The sequence below is a fragment of the Bombina bombina genome, chromosome 4, assembly GCF_027579735.1.
Source record: "Bombina bombina isolate aBomBom1 chromosome 4, aBomBom1.pri, whole genome shotgun sequence".
In the NCBI taxonomy this organism is placed as follows: domain Eukaryota; kingdom Metazoa; phylum Chordata; class Amphibia; order Anura; family Bombinatoridae; genus Bombina; species Bombina bombina.
In genome coordinates this window covers 61,714,958-61,737,152 of record NC_069502.1, presented here as the reverse complement: position 1 = coordinate 61,737,152, position 22,195 = coordinate 61,714,958, and the positions used below count along the sequence as shown (strand labels likewise).

Below are 22,195 nucleotides of genomic sequence, written 5' to 3'. Positions count from 1 at the left end.
CCACTTGTATTCTGGCCCATAATGTGTGACTATTCTAGTGCAAAATCTCTCCCAAAGGCAGTGGAGGCTCCTCTATAGGAGCACTTGAGCACGTGAACCCCCTGACCCTGATGAACACCCTGACCCCTGATGAACAAAAAAAAAAAAAAATAGAGTGAGAAATAATAATAATAATAATTAAATTTTTAAACCTTTTTTGCTGATTTAAATAAAAAAATCCTCCAGGCTCCACTGCAGTTTTGACTAAAAACATTTAAAATTGCTGTTTTTAATTATTTAGGCTGAAAGTGGAATGGTCTTTTGCCTAATACTTCTATCTATCGCACATGCTGTGCAGTGCGACAGATAGAAGTATAGGCAAAAGCACTTTCCACTTTCAGCCTGCATTGCCTTCAGCGCCACCTATAGGCCAGCCCATAGCTTTCCTAACGACACAGCTCTTAGTGTACGAGAGCCAGCTGTCATGTGACACTCGCACACTAAGAGCTGTGTGTGTGGGAGGAGGAGCATTGTCTTGAGGGCAGAGAGCAGGAAAAGAAGCCCGCACGGCAAGCCTGCTGAGCTGAGCGAGGAGCCGGGACGGACTGCCGGCTAGAGTGAGACCGTGTGTAGTGAGTCGTGAGTGAGCAGCACAGTCAGACAGTGTGACAACTGACATCGGTAGCCGTAGTCTAACAGCCCGGTAGATTATCATAGATAATCATAGTAGTACTTTAAGCTTAGGCAGGGGACGGACTTAAGGCTTAGGCAATAGGCAGAGAGGCTAGCTGAAAGAATGTCAGATATGGGAGGCTTGAAATACCAGCTTGCAAACTAAAGCTCCTTTTTATGTGTACACACCGTGCAGAGCCGTGAGTAGTGCTGCAGCTTACATGCAGGTTTCAGAAGGGGAAGCACAGGCAACCAGCAGAGTGGGATAAATACAAGAGTAGGTGGGCTGAGCACTTGTAAGCACTGCAATGACCTGCAGTCACTGCTTATTGTGAGCGAGAAGGAGTTGCAGGAAGCTGCCACAAAGGACTGCGCTAAAGTCAATTTATCAAGGCTGTAAGTTCATTAAGCAGGGCTCATATTCACACTATTTATATCTGCCTTTGTTATTTATTGACATCAGTAGCAAATGATAATTGTTTTAGCTTTCTGTGCGTTCAAATAACATGTCTTCAAGAAAATAGTTGTTTTTTTTAAATAATTTATCGTAGTGCATTTGTTTCCATTCAGTATTGAATACCTATGGTTATTAGTACACATAAAAAGTCAGTATAATTATTACATGGACTTACTTTATTAATTAAAGTGTTTCTATGATCTCAGTTACTTTTATTTGTATGTACTGTCTGTGGACAATTGCAGGTTTTCTTTCAGAATATACAGTATGTATTATTGAGAAAGCAGTCTGCCACCTTAGGTCTAGCTATGCATGTTCTAGGGCTGCATTGGAAGCAGTTTCCTTCTGTTTACAGTTTTAATTCACACCCTCTGTTTAACCTATTAGCCCTGCTGCTTGGATTCTTGCACCTGGGCCCTGTGGTTTCTAGTTACGCCTCTGCAATGAATGTAGGGAATATATAGTTTTTCAATTTAATATGCTGGATATTTATGCTTCAGGAAAGTTGTATTCTGTGTAAACTCATTTATTTTAAAAACCAAAAGTTATTAACTCAGTCAAAAAAATGGATGATGGATGACAACCTATAATACATTTTTCATTAACACAAATCCAATTATCCCCAATCATTTATGTAACACACACACACATTAAAATGGGCGAAGCTATCTGAGAGGCAGGGCTAGTGCTCCCCCATCTTCAAAAGTCACCAGCCGCCACTGCCCAAAGGGCAATCACTACCTATAATAGTCCTTGTAAGTGACCCCAGAATCCATACAAGTCCCCCTTGGGACCACACCCAATACATTAAACTCTCCCTTCTCTAATTACAAAATATAATTACCCCCAAGGACTACTTAACATAATTTGATTGGCTATTGGGGATTTTTTTTTCTGATGAGGGGTTAATAATTTTAATATAGCTGGCGGCGGGGTAGGAGCTCACATTAGGGGGTAGTTAATGTAGGTGGTGGCGGTGTAAGGGGCTCACATTAGGGGGTAGTTAATGTAGGTGGCAGCGGGCCGGGAGCGGTGGTTTAGGGGTTAATAACTTTATTAGGTGCGGTGGGGTCCGGGAGCGGCGGTTTAGGGGTTAATACATTTTTTATTATTATGAGAGTGAGAGGGGATAGCGGATAGAGGGGTATACGTGTCGGGCTATGTTTGGGAGGCATGTTAGACAGTATGGGAGATTTTATAACTTAGTCAGGTTTTGTAGGCGCCGGCAGTTTCTAAAGTGCCGTAAGTCACTGGCTACTCCAGAAATTTGTACTTACGCAGATTTCTGGACATCGCTGGTTTATCCGACTTACGGCACTTTAGCATCTGAGGGCGCCGTATATGGGATAGCTCGAGTTGCGAGCTGAAACTACGGGCTGCGGGGGTTCCCTCGCTTGCGCCGAAAACTACGATCTATATTGGATCGCGCCCCTAAGAGGTACAAAATGTATTGTCTAAATTTTAAGTATTTTAATTGAATTTGCCTTTTACCCCTGATTTGCATCAGACAAAGAATATACAGTTGAAGAAGTGTCTCCATGGCTAGGATCAACAGTGAGTAAAGATTCAAGGACTACTTAACATAATTTGATTGGCTATTGGGGATTTTATTTTCTGATGATCAGGGGCCTGTCTCTGATTCTGAGCCTGTTTTTTCCTCCTTTTTATTTAAGATTGATCACATTTGTTCTTTATTAAAGGAGGTTTTGCTAACTTTAGAAATTAATGAAGTTCCTGTTTCTGAAGTGGGGTCTACCAGTTGTTTAGTTTCTTATTATGAACCTGCTAAGGACTCTTCTGAGGTTTTTCAGGTGGCTGATACTGTAGCTAATTTTTTTTCTAAAGAATGGCCTAAACCAGGTAGTTAATTTAATCTTTCTGCAAGGTTTAAATGAATGTATTTTCTTACTGTTTCTAATACTGAGCTTTGGGAATCTGTCCCTTAGGTGGATAGTGCCATTTCTACTTTGGCTAAACGTACTACTATCCCTCTGGAGGATAGAACTTTTTTCAAGGATTCTTTGGATATGAAACTTAAGGTGTACATTAAAAATTTTTCCTGGAAGGTTTTGTTTATTTAGCTATTTTCTCTACTCAGAAAGTTTCTGAACGTTCTGCTATTTCTTGTGATTCTTCTTATTTGATTTTTCATCAGGATAAGGCAATGTAAAAAACCCTATTTGATTTTCTTCCTAAGGTTGTGTCTTTGGATAATTTAAGCAGGGAAATTGTTGCCCCTTCTTTGTATCCTAATCCTACAAATTCTGCAGAGAGGTTTTTTTATATAAATATATATAGCCTTAAAGTATTATGTTGATGTTACTAAGGATTTCAGAGTTTTTTAATTCACTTTTTTGGCTCTAAACGCAGTCAAAAAGCTTCTTCTGTATCTTTGGCTTGTTGGTTAAAGATTTTGATTTGTGAAGCTTATTTTTAGGCAGGTCAGTCTCCTCCTAGTCGGATTACTGCTCATTCTACTAGATCAGTAGCTACTTCTTGGGCTTTCAAGAATGATGCTTCTCTTGACTAAATTTGCAAGGCAGCTACTTGGTTGTCTTTGCATACTTTCACTAAATTCTACCATTTTGATGTTTTTGCTCCTTCTGAGGCAGCTTTTGGTAGAAAGGTTCTTTAAGCTGTAGTTTGTGTGTCATTTTGCCTGTTGGAACGTTTTTACATGCATGAAAAAATATATGTGCTTTCTTTTAATGGTTGTGGATTTAGTTTCCGCATGTAAAAAAAGATGTTTCCTATCCCACCTATTATTCTATTACTCGTTGATGCCCACAGCTTTGGTATTGGATCATGGACTCTTACCACCTTTATGAAAGACAAGCTTACCTGATAAATTAATTTATTTCATAATGGTAAGAGTCAATGAGACTCCACCCTGTTTTTTGGTGTTGTTTTTTTATGTTTGGGCACATCTTTTTTACTCTTTATTACTTTTCCTACCTTTTTGCTTAGCTATACATCAGTCTAACTACTATAGAGGTGGGAGGGGTTATGTAGAGCTTTTGGAGTTTGGGAATCTTTGACTCCTGTTAGTGGCAGGGAAGGTAATTCCCAGGATAGACTCTTACCACCATGAAAGAAATGAATTTATCAAATAAGCATAAATTATATTTTTAATAGCTAGCAATCACAGTCACAAGAGAAGCCTGTCCCTCTCCCTAAAAAAATATACAGTTGAGGCAAATTCTGAACCTTCACACTGTTGAATACTTTTGTAGAACTTGTGATATTTACAATAGTTTACATTGCTTTAGTTCAATGAGAATACTCACCTTGAGATGCACCATAAGGCACAATCAATAGGAAGGAGATAGCAAGCAGGAAAAACATTCTGTAAATGATATAAAGGGAAAAAATGTGAATTCAAATTGAAGCGCTTTATTTTATTCTAGCAAAGATCTGTTAATATCACTATAAAGTATTGATAATAATGGGCTAGATTACAAGTGGCAAGCTAAAAAAATGTTTTCTTCGTTTGCACGCTAACTATGCTCAAAGTAAAAACATTAGCGTGGGTAGGTCAGCCCTCGTATTACAAGTTAAATGTAAAAATATCAGGCACGCTAACTTCAGTAATTTGGATATTGCGATTGTGCTAACCTCTTCTCCCCATAGACTTCAATGCGGCACGCTGATTTATAAAAACAAATTAACACTTAAATGGACAGTCTACAATAGAATTTTTATTGTTTTAAAAGATAGATAATCCCTTTATTACACATTCTCCAGTTTTGTATAACCAATACAGTTACATTAATATACTTTTTACCTCTGTGTTTACCTTGTATCTAAGCATCTTGTGACAGCCCCCTGATCACATGACTGTAACTATTTATTATCTATTGTCTTGCATTTAGTACTGTGTTGTGCTAAATCTTAAATAACTCCCCGCCGTGGGCACAGTGTTATCTATATGGCCCACATGAACTTTCAGTCTCTTGTTGTGAAAAGCAATTAAAAAAGCATGTGACAAGAGGCGGCCTTCACAGGCTTAGAAATTAGCATACAAGTCTACCTAGGTTTAGTTTCAACTAGTTCGAAAGAAAAAAAGAATACACTTATAGCACTCCGGGGTCACAAAAAGTAAGTATGTAAAAAGGATAACTTATTGCTAATTATACATTGAAGATTGACAAAGAAATGGCAGTAGCAAAAATATTAAAACATAACATTTATTGGGGTATATTAAAATTAGGAAAAATAACTAAAAACACACTTAGGTACCTAACAAACGCCTAGATTACGAGTTTTGCTTTATGAGCTGTGCGGTGCTACCATGCAGTTTTTTCTTACCGCTCACTTGCCTGCAGCGCTGGTATTATGGGTTTTTACAAACCCGGCGTTAACAGGCAAGAAGTGAGCGTAGAGCAAAATTGCGCTCCACATTGCACTCCAATACCAGTGCTGCTTAAGTGAGCGGTGAGCTGGTTATACGTGCTCGTGCATGATTTCCCCATAGACATCAATGGGGAGAGCCGGCTGAGAAAAAGTCTAACACCTGCAAAAAAGCAGCGTAAAGCTCCGTAACGCAGCCCCATTGATTCCTATGGGGAAACACATTTTATGTTTACACCTAACACCCTAACATGAACCCTGAGTCTAAACACCTCTAATCTTACACTTATTAACCCCTAATCTTCCGTCCCCGATATCGCCGACGCCTACATTATACTTATTAACCCCTAATCTGCCGCTCCGGACATCGCCGCCACCTACATTATACTTATGAACCCCTAATCTGCCTACTCCGATATTGCCGATACCTACATTATATTTATTAACCCCTATTCTGCTGCCCCTAACATCGCCGCCACCTAGCTACATTTATTAACCCCCAATCTGCTGTCCCCATCATCGCCGTCACTTTTCTTGGGCAGCAATAGCGCTTTTCAGGGCAATAGGGAGCTTAGGTTTTTTTTTAGTTAGAATTTTATTTGGGGGGTTGGTTGTGTGGGTGGTGTGTTTTACTGTTGGGGGGGTTGCCTGTATTTTTTTTAAAGGTAAAAGAGCTGATTTCTTTGGGGCAATGCCCCACAAAAGGACCTTTTAAGGGCTATTGATAGTTTAGTTTAGGCTAGGGTTTTTTTTTTATTTTGGGGGGGCTTTTTATGTTGATAGGGCTCTTAGATTAGGTGTAATTAGTTTAAATATCTTGTAATTTGTTTTTTATTTTCTGTAATTTAGTGTGTTTTTTTTTGTAATTTAGCTAATTGTATTTAATTGATTTAATTGTATTTAATTTAGGTAAGTTATTTAATTGTAGTGTAGTGTTAGGTGTTAGTGTAACTCAGGTTAGGTTTTATTTTACAGGTAAATTTGTATTTATTTTACCTAGGTAGTTATTAAATAGTTAATAACTATTTAGTAACTATTCTACCTAGTTAAAATAAATACAAACTTGCCTGTAAAATAAAAATAAACCATAAGCTAGCTACAATGTAACTATTAGTTATATTGTAGCTAACTTAGGGTTTATTTTATAGGTAAGTATTTAGTTTTAAATAGGAATCATTTAGTTATTAATTGTAGGTTTTATTTATATTTATTTAAATTATATTTAAGTTAGGGGGTGTTAGGGTTAGACTTATATTTAGGGGTTAATAAATTTAGTATAATGGCGGTGATGTTGGGGGCGGCAGATTAGGGGTTAATAAGTATAATGTAGGTGGCGGCGATGTTAGGGGCAGCAGATTAGGGGTTAATAATATTTAACTAGTGTTTGCGAGGCAGGAGTGCGGCGGTTTAGGGGTTAATATGTTTATTCTAGTGGCGGCGATGTCCGGAGCGGCAGATTAGAGGTTAATAATATTATTTTAGTGTTTGCAATGCGGGAGGACCTCGGTTTAGGGGTTAATAGGTAGTTTATGGGTGTTAGTGTACTTTTTAGCACTTTAGTTATGAGTTTTATGCTACAGCTTTGTAGTGTAAAACTCATAACTACTGACTTTGAAATGCGTTATGAATCTTGGCGGTAGAGGCTGTACCGCTCACTTTTTGGCCTCCCAGGACAAACTCGTAATACCGGCGCTATGGAAGTCCTATAGATAAAAGCCTTTCCGAAATTTACGTAAGGTGGTTTGCAGGAAGGCCAAAAAAGTGTGCGGTACACCTATACCTATAGCAGCGGGCGTAAAAAAGCAGATTTAGGACCTGTTAACACTGCTTTTTTACCTTAACGCACAACTTGTAATCTAGCCGTAAGTGTTATACTAGTTGTGTTGCATGGTAATCAAAGTGTGTATCTGAGTGTCATCCAGAATGTTTGTTGCTGGGTATTTCTCTGCTAGTGCTATCAATTTATTGGTATCAATTGTAAATTGAAATCTCGGATATGTAACCACTACTATGTAACAGATCATAAATTAGTGATATACAAACAAAGGTAGAGTTTGGCTGGTATACAGCTTATTATTGGAAATGAGAACCGCTTTAACAATGCCTAGTCTCAAAAGGAGTTTGAATAAAAATGGTAAAAAAACCTGATAGTTATAAAATGACTATATCGATATCACTCAATGCTAATCTGTGACAAGTGAATGGTTCAGTAGCTGGTATTACATATCTGCATATGTTATCTACACAACTATGCGTAGCTACTGGGTGCTTGTGGTCTACTAGTACCTCTCAGCGTTATTATAACTAAGTACTAAGATTGTGTTGTAGAGAGCTGAGTTAACTGTTTCTACTCACTACTAAAATAATACTTGGACTAAATATATTTTCATTCTTGTGTGTTAAAGTCCTAAAGTATATTAGGTATGCATAATGAGCTGTTAGTAATAATCGCCACCAAATAATAAATAGTGAGTAATGGTAACTACAGTTTGTGAACAGTAAAAGGTATATTGTATTAGTAACTTTAGTTGCGTAGTACACCCACATCTATTCAAATATTCTGGTGTGGAACTGAACGTTAAATAGGAATGCCTATTACCACTTTCCCAAGAGCGGAATTTTATGTGAACTCTCTGTTCAGCTGAAATCGTACTGATGGTATTAAGGTCTTAGCTGCTCAGGTGCTAGTGATTGCTGATTCATACACAGGTTATTCAGCATTACTCCTGGAAATATGTTAGAGTACTGTTGTTGTGCTTACATTTAATAAGATGCCATATCTCTAAGAATATTGTATCGTTAAGTACAACTGTGCAGGTCAAATATATAGCATTTGAGTTTAACTTCATAAAGCGTCATCAATTAATAGTGTATGGATAAAGCGGTACAGGTTTCTCACTACCCATTACAAACAGAGTCAAGGATAAACACTTAGTATTAGGTGTAGACCACACTCAATGTCTAGTTATACCACATTATCATGGTTACCAAAATTGTAAAATTAACACTACAGTAAGGTTGTGGTAGCCTAAGGCTAGCTAAAAACACAGGAGCTCCTAGGACTCCTCACCAATGCCCTAACGTCCCTAACATGTTTCGCCAGGAAATGGCTTTTTTAAAGGGTAAGCGCGCCACACTGCTTTTTAAGGCAATTTGTATTACACCCCCAATAGGTGTGTCAATAACCGATCGCCAATCAGAATCTGATTTGTTCTTGTTTGTCTTGGAGAGGCGGGTTAAATCTTAGGAGAGTATTAACTGTTAGTTAACTGGTTGAAATTGGGTTTACATTTTATTAAGTATTGGTGGTAAAAGAACTAAGCATTATTGAGAGATTCTTATATAGGATTATAATGTGTCTAACGCTTCTTGTGATAGAAAGGATGCGTATCCCTATTCACAAAAGATGTCTTATCTGTGTAATGTTATATCAGCCTGTGCGTATCTGAATCACAACATCTTGTATTTATTCAACATGTATGGGAAATGGAACCTAGTATTAGTGTCAGATAAATTTACGTGACGGTACCCGCTGCTTCAGGTAATATATCTTATGACACATCTCTTTAATTTTGCATGTTCCAATGAATATTTAAAGCTGTCAGAGATACCTAAATTGATTGATCTTCCCTATAGAAAAAGTGACTGACATCTGTAAATAAAAGTTGGTTCAGATATACAAAATAGTATAAAAATAAGTATATTTTCAGTTAATATCTGTTATGATCGTACCTAACTTTATCATGTATTAATTCTATACATTGAAAAATTGTGATAATAGATTGAGTTTTTAATACAAAATATAGTTTGAGTTTTTTTCACAGTATGTCAATATGTTGATTATGGTATCTCTCCAATATGTGGATACCATATTAGTCAAATGTGACTTTAGTCTGAAATACGAACTAAAAGTGTCTAAATTGGGGTGTACTTGAAAATGCCGTGATTGCATCTGAGTGTTCATGTATATGAAATAATTGTACATTTAGTACTAAATTAAAGTGAAGAAAGATGTATATCTAAAGAGTCTACATGAAGGAGACACATAAACAGTTAAAGGACATTTCATGTTACAAAAAACTTGGATATAACCCTACTCAATCTTTTTTACAAGAGTACATGATCATCAATATGGCAAAATATGATAATATCATCACAAGTAAAGAATTGCAATTCTTGAAAGTTACCGATCCAACAGTAGCCACCTTTTATCTTATTCCAAAAATCCATAAAAATAAGAATAATCCTCCAGGATGCCCAGTTGTTTCAGGTATTAACAGCCTTACTGAGAAAGCGAGTAAATATGTTGACTACAGACTAAGAAACTACCTTCCTCAAATTTCTTCATATGTCCAAGATACTACAGATGTTCTGGTCCAATTGGAGAATTTACATCTTTCAACTACCACTTGGTTAGTGATGGCAGATGTAGAATCGTTGTATACATGCATAAACCATAACCTTGGAATTCAGGCTGTGCAGTGGTTTTTATCAATGGAATCAGAAGAAGATCCCTCACATGATGATTTTTTATAACAACTTTTGAATTTTGTTCTCAAAGATAATTTCTTCACATTTAACAACTGTTTTTATTTACAAACTAGAGGTACTGCCATGGGCACAACCTGTGCTCCCACCTATGCTAACCTATTTCTAGGCTGGTGGGAGCACAAATTTGTTTTCTCAGACAAGAACACCAATTATCTAGTAAAAATCCCTCTCTGGATACGTTACATTGATGACGTGCTCTTCCTGTGGGAGGGCACTAAAAATGAACTGGATGAGTTTATGTTAAATCTGAATTCAAATTTACTCAATATCAAATTGACGTATGAAGCGAATCAAGAGACCATTAATTCTCTTGATCTACAAATAAACAAAACAAGTGATGCTTCACTTGTAATGGATGTTCACCGTAAAAAAGACATCTACAAATAGCTTGTTACATAGCTCCAGTGCTCATGCCCCCAATACAATCAACGCCCTCCCAACAGGTGAATTCTTACGAATGAGACGTAATTATTCCTCTGAGGAAAATTATCAAGCAAGGGCTAAAGAATTAACTGAAAGACTTTTGACAAGAGGATATAGCCGAAGGTTAATAAAGAAGGCAGAAATTAAAGCCAAATGTACCACAAGACAGGACCTATTGACAAAAAGGAATAAACCCAGACAAGAGCATATTAGGTTTATCTCTACTTATAACTCTAAGAGCAATCTAATTCTGAATATCCTTCAGAATAATTGTCATATCCTCAGATCAGACCCCATTATATCACAAATAGTTGGGGATAAAGTCCGAACAGGCTTCAGGAGAGCTCGCAATCTGAAAGATCTTATCAGCCCAAGTCACCTTGAGGGATCCAAAACAATAGGAGCCTTCCAACAAGGCTCATTCAAATGCGGCACTTGTAGCACTTGTAGCTTTATGCTCAAAAAACAAGAAATCCTTGATCACTTCCACAAAACTCACAAGATCAATTCACACATTAACTGTCACACAGAGGGAGTTGTGTATGCCCTACAATGTAATTGTGAGAAGACCTATGTGGGTATGACAACACGAAAAATAAGGACAGGACTTCAAGAACATCTGAGGAACATTAAAAATGCTGCTAAATACCTGCAAGCAGGCAAAACCTTAACGTCAGTAGCTCGTCACTTACAAAATAGACATAATTCTAAATAATCAGAGCTCAAATGCTACAGAATTCAGAAAGTTAAATTGGGAATACGTGGTGGAACTTAGAAAAGACTTTGTTAAAAGCTGAGAGCAAATGGATATTCTTGTTGAATAAGGTCAGACCTTTTGGATTAAATGAACAAAACAGTATTGTTCCATTTCTTTAACTGTTTATAAAGATATCTATTATCCAGATGTGCATAAGAAGGAGATAGGATATTTATCAGTAGTAGTGAATCTTAGATAGGTAAAATATATATGAAAATCAACAGTTAATATTAATGACTGTATCTAGCAAAATATTCCAGATATGACAATTCACTAACACCATCTAGTAAAAATGTACAATTAGCTTTATATAAAGGAGTTAAGTCACACAACCACTGGAGGTTCCTCATTTAATGTCATTCACTTAATTCACTTTCACATATTTTTTATGTCAGCACAACACTTAGTAGTTTGCACCACTTATATTTATTTATAGTAGTAACACTAGGGTCTATTCTGTATTAAGTGTATTAATATTTTTTTATAATTTTCTAGACTCTTTAGATATACATCTTTCTTCACTTTAATTTAGTACTAAATCTATGATTATTTCATATACATGAACACTCAGATGCAATCATGGCATTTTCAAGTACACCCCAATTTAGACACTTTTAGTTCGTATTTCACACTAAAGTCACATTTGACTAATATGGTATCCACATATTGGAGAGATACCATAATCAACATATTGCCATACTGTGAAAAAAACTCAATCTATATTTTGTATTAAAAACTCAATCTATTATCACAATTTTTCAATGTATAGAATTGATACATGATAAAGTTAGGTACGATCATAACAGATATTAACTGAAAATATACTTATTTTTTATACTATTTTGTACATCTGAACCAATTTACGTAAGGTGGTTTGCAGGAAGGCCAAAAAAGTGTGCGGTACACCTATACCTATAGCAGCGGGCGTAAAAAAGCAGATTTAGGACCTGTTAACACTGCTTTTTTACCTTAACGCACAACTTGTAATCTAGCCGAAAGTGTTATACTAGTTGTGTTGCATGGTAATCAAAGTGTGTATCTGAGTGTCATCCAGAATGTTTGTTGATGGGTATTTCTCTGCTAGTGCTATCAATTTATTGGTATCAATTGTAAATTGAAATCTCGGATATGTAACCACTACTATGTAACAGATCATAAATTAGTGATATACAAACAAAGGTAGAGTTTGGCTGGTATACAGCTTATTATTGGAAATGAGAACCGCTTTAACAAAGCCTAGTCTCAAAAGGAGTTTGAATAAAAATGGTAAAAAAAACCTGATAGTTATAAAATGACTATATCGATATCACTCAATGCTAATCTGTGACAAGTGAATGGTTCAGTAGCTGGTATTACATATCTGCATATGTTATCTACACAACTATGCGTAGCTACTGGGTGCTTGTGGTCTACTAGTACCTCTCAGCGTTATTATAACTAAGTACTAAGATTGTGTTGTAGAGAGCTGAGTTAACTGTTTCTACTCACTACTAAAATAATACTTGGACTAAATATATTTTCATTCTTGTGTGTTAAAGTCCTAAAGTATATTAGGTATGCATAATGAGCTGTTAGTAATAATCGCCACCAAATAATAAATAGTGAGTAATGGTAACTACAGTTTGTGAACAGTAAAAGGTATATTGTATTAGTAACTTTAGTTGCGTAGTACACCCACTTCTATTCAAATATTCTGGTGTGGAACTGAACGTTAAATAGGAATGCCTATTACCACTTTCCCAAGAGCGGAATTTTATGTGAACTCTCTGTTCAGCTGAAATCGTACTGATGGTATTAAGGTCTTAGCTGCTCAGGTGCTAGTGATTGCTGATTCATACACAGGTTATTCAGCATTACTCCTGGAAATATGTTAGAGTACTGTTGTTGTGCTTACATTTAATAAGATGCCATATCTCTAAGAATATTGTATCGTTAAGTACAACTGTGCAGGTCAAATATATAGCATTTGAGTTTAACTTCATAAAGCGTCATCAATTAATAGTGTATGGATAAAGCGGTACAGGTTTCTCACTACCCATTACAAACAGAGTCAAGGATAAACACTTAGTATTAGGTGTAGACCACACTCAATGTCTAGTTATACCACATTATCATGGTTACCAAAATTGTAAAATTAACACTACAGTAAGGTTGTGGTAGCCTAAGGCTAGCTAAAAACACAGGAGCTCCTAGGACTCCTCACCAATGCCCTAACGTCCCTAACATGTTTCGCCAGGAAATGGCTTTTTTAAAGGGTAAGCGCGCCACACTGCTTTTTAAGGCAATTTGTATTACACCCCCAATAGGTGTGTCAATAACCGATCGCCAATCAGAATCTGATTTGTTCTTGTTTGTCTTGGAGAGGCGGGTTAAATCTTAGGAGAGTATTAACTGTTAGTTAACTGGTTGAAATTGGGTTTACATTTTATTAAGTATTGGTGGTAAAAGAACTAAGCATTATTGAGAGATTCTTATATAGGATTATAATGTGTCTAACGCTTCTTGTGATAGAAAGGATGCGTATCCCTATTCACAAAAGATGTCTTATCTGTGTAATGTTATATCAGCCTGTGCGTATCTGAATCATAACATCTTGTATTTATTCAACATGTATGGGAAATGGAACCTAGTATTAGTGTCAGATAAATTTACGTGACGGTACCCGCTGCTTCAGGTAATATATCTTATGACACATCTCTTTAATTTTGCATGTTCCAATGAATATTTAAAGCTGTCAAAGATACCTAAATTGATTGATCTTCCCTATAGAAAAAGTGACTGACATCTGTAAATAAAAGTTGGTTCAGATGTACAAAATAGTATAAAAATAAGTATATTTTCAGTTAATATCTGTTATGATCGTACCTAACTTTATCATGTATTAATTCTATACATTGAAAAATTGTGATAATAGATTGAGTTTTTAATACAAAATATAGTTTGAGTTTTTTTCACAGTATGTCAATATGTTGATTATGGTATCTCTCCAATATGTGGATACCATATTAGTCAAATGTGACTTTAGTCTGAAATACTAACTAAAAGTGTCTAAATTGGGGTGTACTTGAAAATGCCGTGGTTGCATCTGAGTGTTCATGTATATGAAATAATTGTACATTTAGTACTAAATTAAAGTGAAGAAAGATGTATATCTAAAGAGTCTACATGAAGGAGACACATAAACAGTTAAAGGACATTTCATGTTACAAAAAACTTGGATATAACCCTACTCAATCTTTTTTACAAGAGTACATGATCATCAATATGGCAAAATATGATAATATCATCACAAGTAAAGAATTGCAATTCTTGAAAGTTACCGATCCAACAGTAGCCACCTTTTATCTTATTCCAAAAATCCATAAAAATAAGAATAATCCTCCAGGATGCCCAGTTGTTTCAGGTATTAACAGCCTTACTGAGAAAGCGAGTAAATATGTTGACTACAGACTAAGAAACTACCTTCCTCAAATTTCTTCATATGTCCAAGATACTACAGATGTTCTGGTCCAATTGGAGAATTTACATCTTTCAACTACCACTTGGTTAGTGATGGCAGATGTAGAATCGTTGTATACATGCATAAACCATAACCTTGGAATTCAGGCTGTGCAGTGGTTTTTATCAATGGAATCAGAAGAAGATCCCTCACATGATGATTTTTTATAACAACTTTTGAATTTTGTTCTCAAAGATAATTTCTTCACATTTAACAACTGTTTTTATTTACAAACTAGAGGTACTGCCATGGGCACAACCTGTGCTCCCACCTATGCTAACCTATTTCTAGGCTGGTGGGAGCACAAATTTGTTTTCTCAGACAAGAACACCAATTATCTAGTAAAAATCCCTCTCTGGATACGTTACATTGATGACGTGCTCTTCCTGTGGGAGGGCACTAAAAATGAACTGGATGAGTTTATGTTAAATCTGAATTCAAATTTACTCAATATCAAATTGACGTATGAAGCGAATCAAGAGACCATTAATTTTCTTGATCTACAAATAAACAAAACAAGTGATGCTTCACTTGTAATGGATGTTCACCGTAAAAAAGACATCTACAAATAGCTTGTTACATAGCTCCAGTGCTCATGCCCCCAATACAATCAACGCCCTCCCAACAGGTGAATTCTTACGAATGAGACGTAATTATTCCTCTGAGGAAAATTATCAAGCAAGGGCTAAAGAATTAACTGAAAGACTTTTGACAAGAGGATATAGCCGAAGGTTAATAAAGAAGGCAGAAATTAAAGCCAAATGTACCACAAGACAGGACCTATTGACAAAAAGGAATAAACCCAGACAAGAGCATATTAGGTTTATCTCTACTTATAACTCTAAGAGCAATCTAATTCTGAATATCCTTCAGAATAATTGTCATATCCTCAGATCAGACCCCATTATATCACAAATAGTTGGGGATAAAGTCCGAACAGGCTTCAGGAGAGCTCGCAATCTGAAAGATCTTATCAGCCCAAGTCACCTTGAGGGATCCAAAACAATAGGAGCCTTCCAACAAGGCTCATTCAAATGCGGCACTTGTAGCACTTGTAGCTTTATGCTCAAAAAACAAGAAATCCTTGATCACTTCCACAAAACTCACAAGATCAATTCACACATTAACTGTCACACAGAGGGAGTTGTGTATGCCCTACAATGTAATTGTGAGAAGACCTATGTGGGTATGACAACACAAAAAATAAGGACAGGACTTCAAGAACATCTGAGGAACATTAAAAATGCTGCTAAATACCTGCAAGCAGGCAAAACCTTAACATCAGTAGCTCGTCACTTACAAAATAGACATAATTCTAAATAATCAGAGCTCAAATGCTACAGAATTCAGAAAGTTAAATTGGGAATACGTGGTGGAACTTAGAAAAGACTTTGTTAAAAGCTGAGAGCAAATGGATATTCTTGTTGAATAAGGTCAGACCTTTTGGATTAAATGAACAAAACAGTATTGTTCCATTTCTTTAACTGTTTATAAAGATATCTATTATCCAGATGTGCATAAGAAGGAGATAGGATATTTATCAGTAGTAGTGAATCTTAGATAGGTAAAATATATATGAAAATCAACAGTTAATATTAATGACTGTATCTAGCAAAATATTCCAGATATGACAATTCACTAACACCATCTAGTAAAAATGTACAATTAGCTTTATATAAAGGAGTTAAGTCACACAACCACTGGAGGTTCCTCATTTAATGTCATTCACTTAATTCACTTTCACATATTTTTTATGTCAGCACAACACTTAGTAGTTTGCACCACTTATATTTATTTATAGTAGTAACACTAGGGTCTATTCTGTATTAAGTGTATTAATATTTTTTTATAATTTTCTAGACTCTTTAGATATACATCTTTCTTCACTTTAATTTAGTACTAAATCTATGATTATTTCATATACATGAACACTCAGATGCAATCATGGCATTTTCAAGTACACCCCAATTTAGACACTTTTAGTTCGTATTTCACACTAAAGTCACATTTGACTAATATGGTATCCACATATTGGAGAGATACCATAATCAACATATTGCCATACTGTGAAAAAAACTCAATCTATATTTTGTATTAAAAACTCAATCTATTATCACAATTTTTCAATGTATAGAATTGATACATGATAAAGTTAGGTACGATCATAACAGATATTAACTGAAAATATACTTATTTTTTATACTATTTTGTACATCTGAACCAACTTTTATTTACAGATGTCAGTCACTTTTTCTATAGGGAAGATCAATCAATTTAGGTTTCTCTGACAGCTTTAAATTTTCATTGGAACATGCAAAATTAAAGAGATGTGTCATAAGATATATTACCTGCAGCAGCGGGTACCGTCACGTAAATTTATCTGACACTAATACTAGGTTCAATTTCACATACATGTTGAATAAATACAAGATGTTATGATTCAGATACGCACAGGCTGATATAACATTACACAGATAAGACATCCTTTGTGAATAGGGATACGCATCCTTTCTATCACAAGAAGCGTTAGACACATTATAATCCTATATAAGAATCTCTCAATAATGCTTAATTCTTTCACCACCAATTCTTAATAAAATGTAAACCCAATTTCAACCAGTTAACTAACAGTTAATACTCTCCTAAGATTTAACCCGCCTCTCCAAGACAAACAAGAACAAATCAGATTCTGATTGGCCATCGGTTATTGACACGCCTATTGGGGGCGTAATACAAATTGCCTTAAAAAGCCGACTACAGTGCGGCGCGCTTACCCTTTGAAAAAGCCATTTCCTGGTGAAACATGTTAGGGACGTTAGGGCATTGGTAAGGAGTCCTAGGAGCTACTGTGTTTTTAGCTAGCCTTAGGCTACCACAACCTTACTGTAGTGTTAATTTTACAATTTTGGTAACCATGATAATGTGGTATAACTAGACATTGAGTGTGGTCTACACCTAATACTAAGTGTTTATCCTTGACTCTGTTTGTAATGGGTAGTGAGAAACCTGTACAGCTTTATCCATACACTATTAATTGATGACGCTTTATCGATTTAAAGTCAAATGCTATATATTTGACCTGCACAGTTGTACTTAACGATACAATATTCTTAGAGATATGGCATGTTATTAAATGTAAGCACAACAGTACTCTAACATATTTCCAGGAGTAATGCTGAATAACCTGTGTATGAATCAGCAATCACTAGCACCTGAGCAGCTAAGACCTTAATACCATCAGTACGATTTCAGCTGAACAGAGAGTTCACATAAAATTCCGCTCTTGGGAAAGTGGTAATAGGCATTCCTATTTAACGTTCAGTTCCACACTAGAGTATTTGAATAGATGTGGGTGTACTACGTAGCTTAAGTATAAGCAATGGTTACTAATACATTATGTTTTTTATTGTTCACAAACTGTAGTTACTAGTATTTACTATTTACTACTTGGTGGCGCTTATTATTAACAGTTCATTATGCATACCTAATACACTTTAGGACTTTAACATATGAGAACGATAATATTCTTAGTCCTAGTAATATTATAATAGTGAGTAGAAACAGTTAACTCAGCCTTCAGCAACAAGACAATCTTACGGCTAGATTTAGAGTTCTGCGGCCAAAGGGGTGCGTTAGCTACGCGTTCTTTTTTCCCCCCGCACCTTTTAAATACCGCTGGTATTTAGAGTTCACAGAATGGCTGCATTAAAAGGGAGCGTACAGGCATATTTACCGCCACTGCAACTCTTAATACCAGCGGTGCTTACGGACGCGGCCAGCTTCAAAAACGTGCTCGTGCACAATTCCCCCATAGGAAGCAATGGGGCATTTTGAGCTGAAAAAAAACCTAACACCTGCAAAAAAGCAGCGTTAAGCTCCTAACGCAGCCCCATTGTTTCCTATGGGGAAACACTTCCTAAGTCTGCACCTAACACCCTAACATGTACACCGAGTCTAAACACCCCTAACCTTACACTTATTAACCCCTAATCTGCCGCCCCCGCTATCGCTGACCCCTGCATTACACTTTTAACCCCTAATCTGCCGCTCCGTACACCGCCGCAACCTACATTATACCTATGCACCCCTAATCTGCTGCCCCTAACACCGCCGACCCCTATATTATATTTATTAACCCCTAATCTGCCACCCCCAACGTCGCCGCTACCCACCTACACTTATTAACCCCTAATCTGCCGACCGGACCTCACCGCTACTACAATAAACTTATTAACCCCTAATCCCCCTCACTCCCGTCTCAAAAACCCTATAATAAATAGTATTAACCCCTAATCTGCCCTCCCTAACATCGCCGACACCTAACTTCAATTATTAACCCCTAATCTGCCGACCGGACCTCGTCGCTACTCTAATAAATGTATTAACCCCTAAAGCTAAGTCTAACCCTAACACCCCCCTAAGTTAAATATAATTTAAATCTAACGAAATAAATTATTTCTTATTAAATAAATTATTCCTATTTAAAGCTAAATACTTACCTGTAAAATAAACCCTAATATAGCTACAATATAAATAATAATTACATTGTAGCTATTTTAGGATTAATATTTATTTTACAGGCAACTTTGTATTTATTTTAACCAGGTACAATAGCTATTAAATAGTTAATAACGATTTAATAGATACCTAGTTAAAATAATTACAAAATTACCTGTAAAATAAATCCTAACCTAAGTTACAATTAAACCTAACACTACACTATCAATAAATAAATTTAATAAACTTGTTTAGCACAAAGTAGCAAGAGCACTACACAAATGAGGAAGGAACGCTCAATTTTGGTATCTGAAACTGTAATGATACAAATTGTTTAATATCTATGTATCCCTCTATATGTTTGTATTTGTATACAAACATATATTTTTGAAGGGTACATGTGTGTGTACCTTAAGAGCTTGAGTGCTTGTGCATAAAAACACACTTGTTACAAATATAGGCCTAGATTTGGAGTTCGGCGGTAGCCGTCAAAACCAGCGTTAGAGGCTCCTAACGCTGGTTTTGGCCGCCCGCTGGTATTTGGAGTCATTGATTAAAGGGTCTAACGCTCACTTTTCAGCCGCGACTTTTCCATACCGCAGATCCCCCTACGCCATTTGCGTATCCTATGTTTTCAATGGGATCTTTCTAACGCTGGTATTTAGAGTCGTTTCTGAAGTGAGCGTTAGACATCTAACGACAAAACTCCAGCCGCCTGAAAATAGCAGGAGTTAAGAGCTTTCTGGCTAACGCCGGTTCATAAAGCTCTTAACTACTGTACCCTAAAGTACACTAACACCCATAAACTACCTATGTACCCCTAAACCGAGCTCCCCCCACATCGCCGCCACTCGATTAAAATTTTTAACCCCTAATCTGCCGACCGCCACCTACGTTATACTTATGTACCCCTAATCTGCTGCCCCTAACCCCGCCGACCCCTGTATTACATTTATAAACCCCTAACCTGCCCCCCACAACGTCGCCGCCAGCTACTTAAAATAATTAACCCCTAATCTTCCGACCGCAAAGCGCCGCCACCTATGTTATCCCTATGTACCCCTAATCTGCTACCCCTAACACCGCCGACCCCTATATTATATTTATTAACTCCTAATCTGCCCCCCTCAACGTCGCCGACACCTGCCTACACTTATTAACCCCTAATCTGCCGAGCGGACCTGAGCGCTACTATAATAAAGTTATTAACCCCTAATCCGCCTCACTAACCCTATCATAAATAGTATTAACCCCTAATCTGCCCTCCCTAACATCGCCGACACCTACCTTCAATTATTAACCCCTAATCTGCCGAGCGGACCTCACCGCTATTCTAATAAATGTATTAACCCCTAAAGCTAAGTCTAACCCTAACACTAACACCCCCCTAATTTAAATATAATTTACATCTAACGAAATAAATTAACTCTTATTAAATAAATGATTCCTATTTAAAGCTAAATACTTACCTGTAAAATAAATCCTAATATAGCTACAATATAATTATAATTTATATTGTAGCTATTTTAGGGTTAATATTTATTTTACAGGCAACTTTGTAATTATTTTAACCAGGTACAATAGCTATTAAATAGTTAAGAACTATTTAATTGTTACCTAGTTAAAATAATAACAAAATTACCTGTAAAATAAATCCTAACCTAAGATATAATTAAACCTAACACTACCCTATCAATAAAATAATTAAATAAACTACCTACAATTACCTACAATTAACCTAACACTACACTATCAATAAATTAATTAAACACAATTCCTACAAATAAATACAATTAAATAAACTAGCTAAAGTACAAAAAATAATAAAGAACTAAGTTACAAAAAATAAAAAAATATTTACAAACATAAGAAAAATATTACAACAATTTTAAACTAATTACACCTACTCTAAGCCCCCTAATAAAATAACAAAGCCCCCCAAAATAAAAAATTCCCTTCCCTATTCTAAATTAAAAAAGTTACAAGCTCTTTTACCTTACCAGCCCTGAACAGGGCCCTTTGCGGGGCATGCCCCAAGAATTTCAGCTCTTTTGCCTGTAAAAGAATAAATACAATACCCCCCCCCAACATTACAACCCACCACCCACATACCCCTAATCTAACCCAAACCCCCCTTAAATAAACCTAACACTAAGCCCCTGAAGATCTTCCTACCTTGTCTTCACCATCCAGGTTCACCGATCCGTCCTGGCTCCAACATCTTCATCCAACCCAAGCGGGGGTTGGCGATCCATCATCCGGTGCTGAAGAGGTCCAGAAGAGGCTCCAAAGTCTTCCTCCTATCCGGCAAGAAGAGGACATCCGGACCGGCAAACATCTTCTCCAAGCGGCATCTTCGATCTTCTTCCATCCGGTGCGGAGCGGGTCCATCTTGAAGCAGGCGACGCGGATCCATCCTCTTCTTCCGTTGTCTCCCGACTAATGACGGTTCCTTTAAGGGACGTCATCCAAGATGGCGTCCCTCGAATTCCGATTGGCTGATAGGATTCTATCAGCCAATCGGAATTAAGGAAGGAATTTTCTGATTGGCTGATGGAATCAGCCAATCAGAATCACGTTCAATCCGATTGGCTGATCCAATCAGCCAATCAGATTGAGCTTGCATTCTATTGGCTGATCGGAACAGCCAATAGAATGCGAGCTCAATCTGATTGGCTGATTGGATCAGCCAATCGGATTGAACTAGATTCTGATTGGCTGATTCCATCAGCCAATCAGAAAATTCCTACCTTAATTCTGATTGGCTGATAGAATCCTATCAGCCAATCGGAATTCGAGGGACGCCATCTTGGATGACGTCCCTTAAAGGAACAGTCATTCGGCGTTCAGTCGTCGGTCCGGATGGATGTTCCGCGCTGGAGGTCTTCAGGATCCTGCCGCTTCGCTCCGGATGGACGACCATAGAAGATGCCGCCTGGATGATGACTTCAATCGGATGGAAGATCCTCTTCTGCCCCGCTTGGATGAAGACTTTGACCGGATCATGGAC

The 22,195-nt window shown here is 36.8% G+C and overlaps 1 protein-coding gene across 1 annotated transcript in view; it reads right to left on the bottom strand.

The window, feature by feature from the left end:
* LOC128655901 (fucolectin) overlaps positions 1-22,195 on the bottom strand; it is a 177,002-nt gene that overhangs the window by 122,679 nt on the left and 32,128 nt on the right. Inside the window, exon 2 of the mRNA XM_053709490.1 lies at positions 4,396-4,454. Within this exon, the coding sequence (XP_053565465.1) occupies positions 4,396-4,453 (58 nt within the window). The 5' untranslated portion in view covers position 4,454. The remainder of the gene's footprint in view (positions 1-4,395; positions 4,455-22,195) is intronic.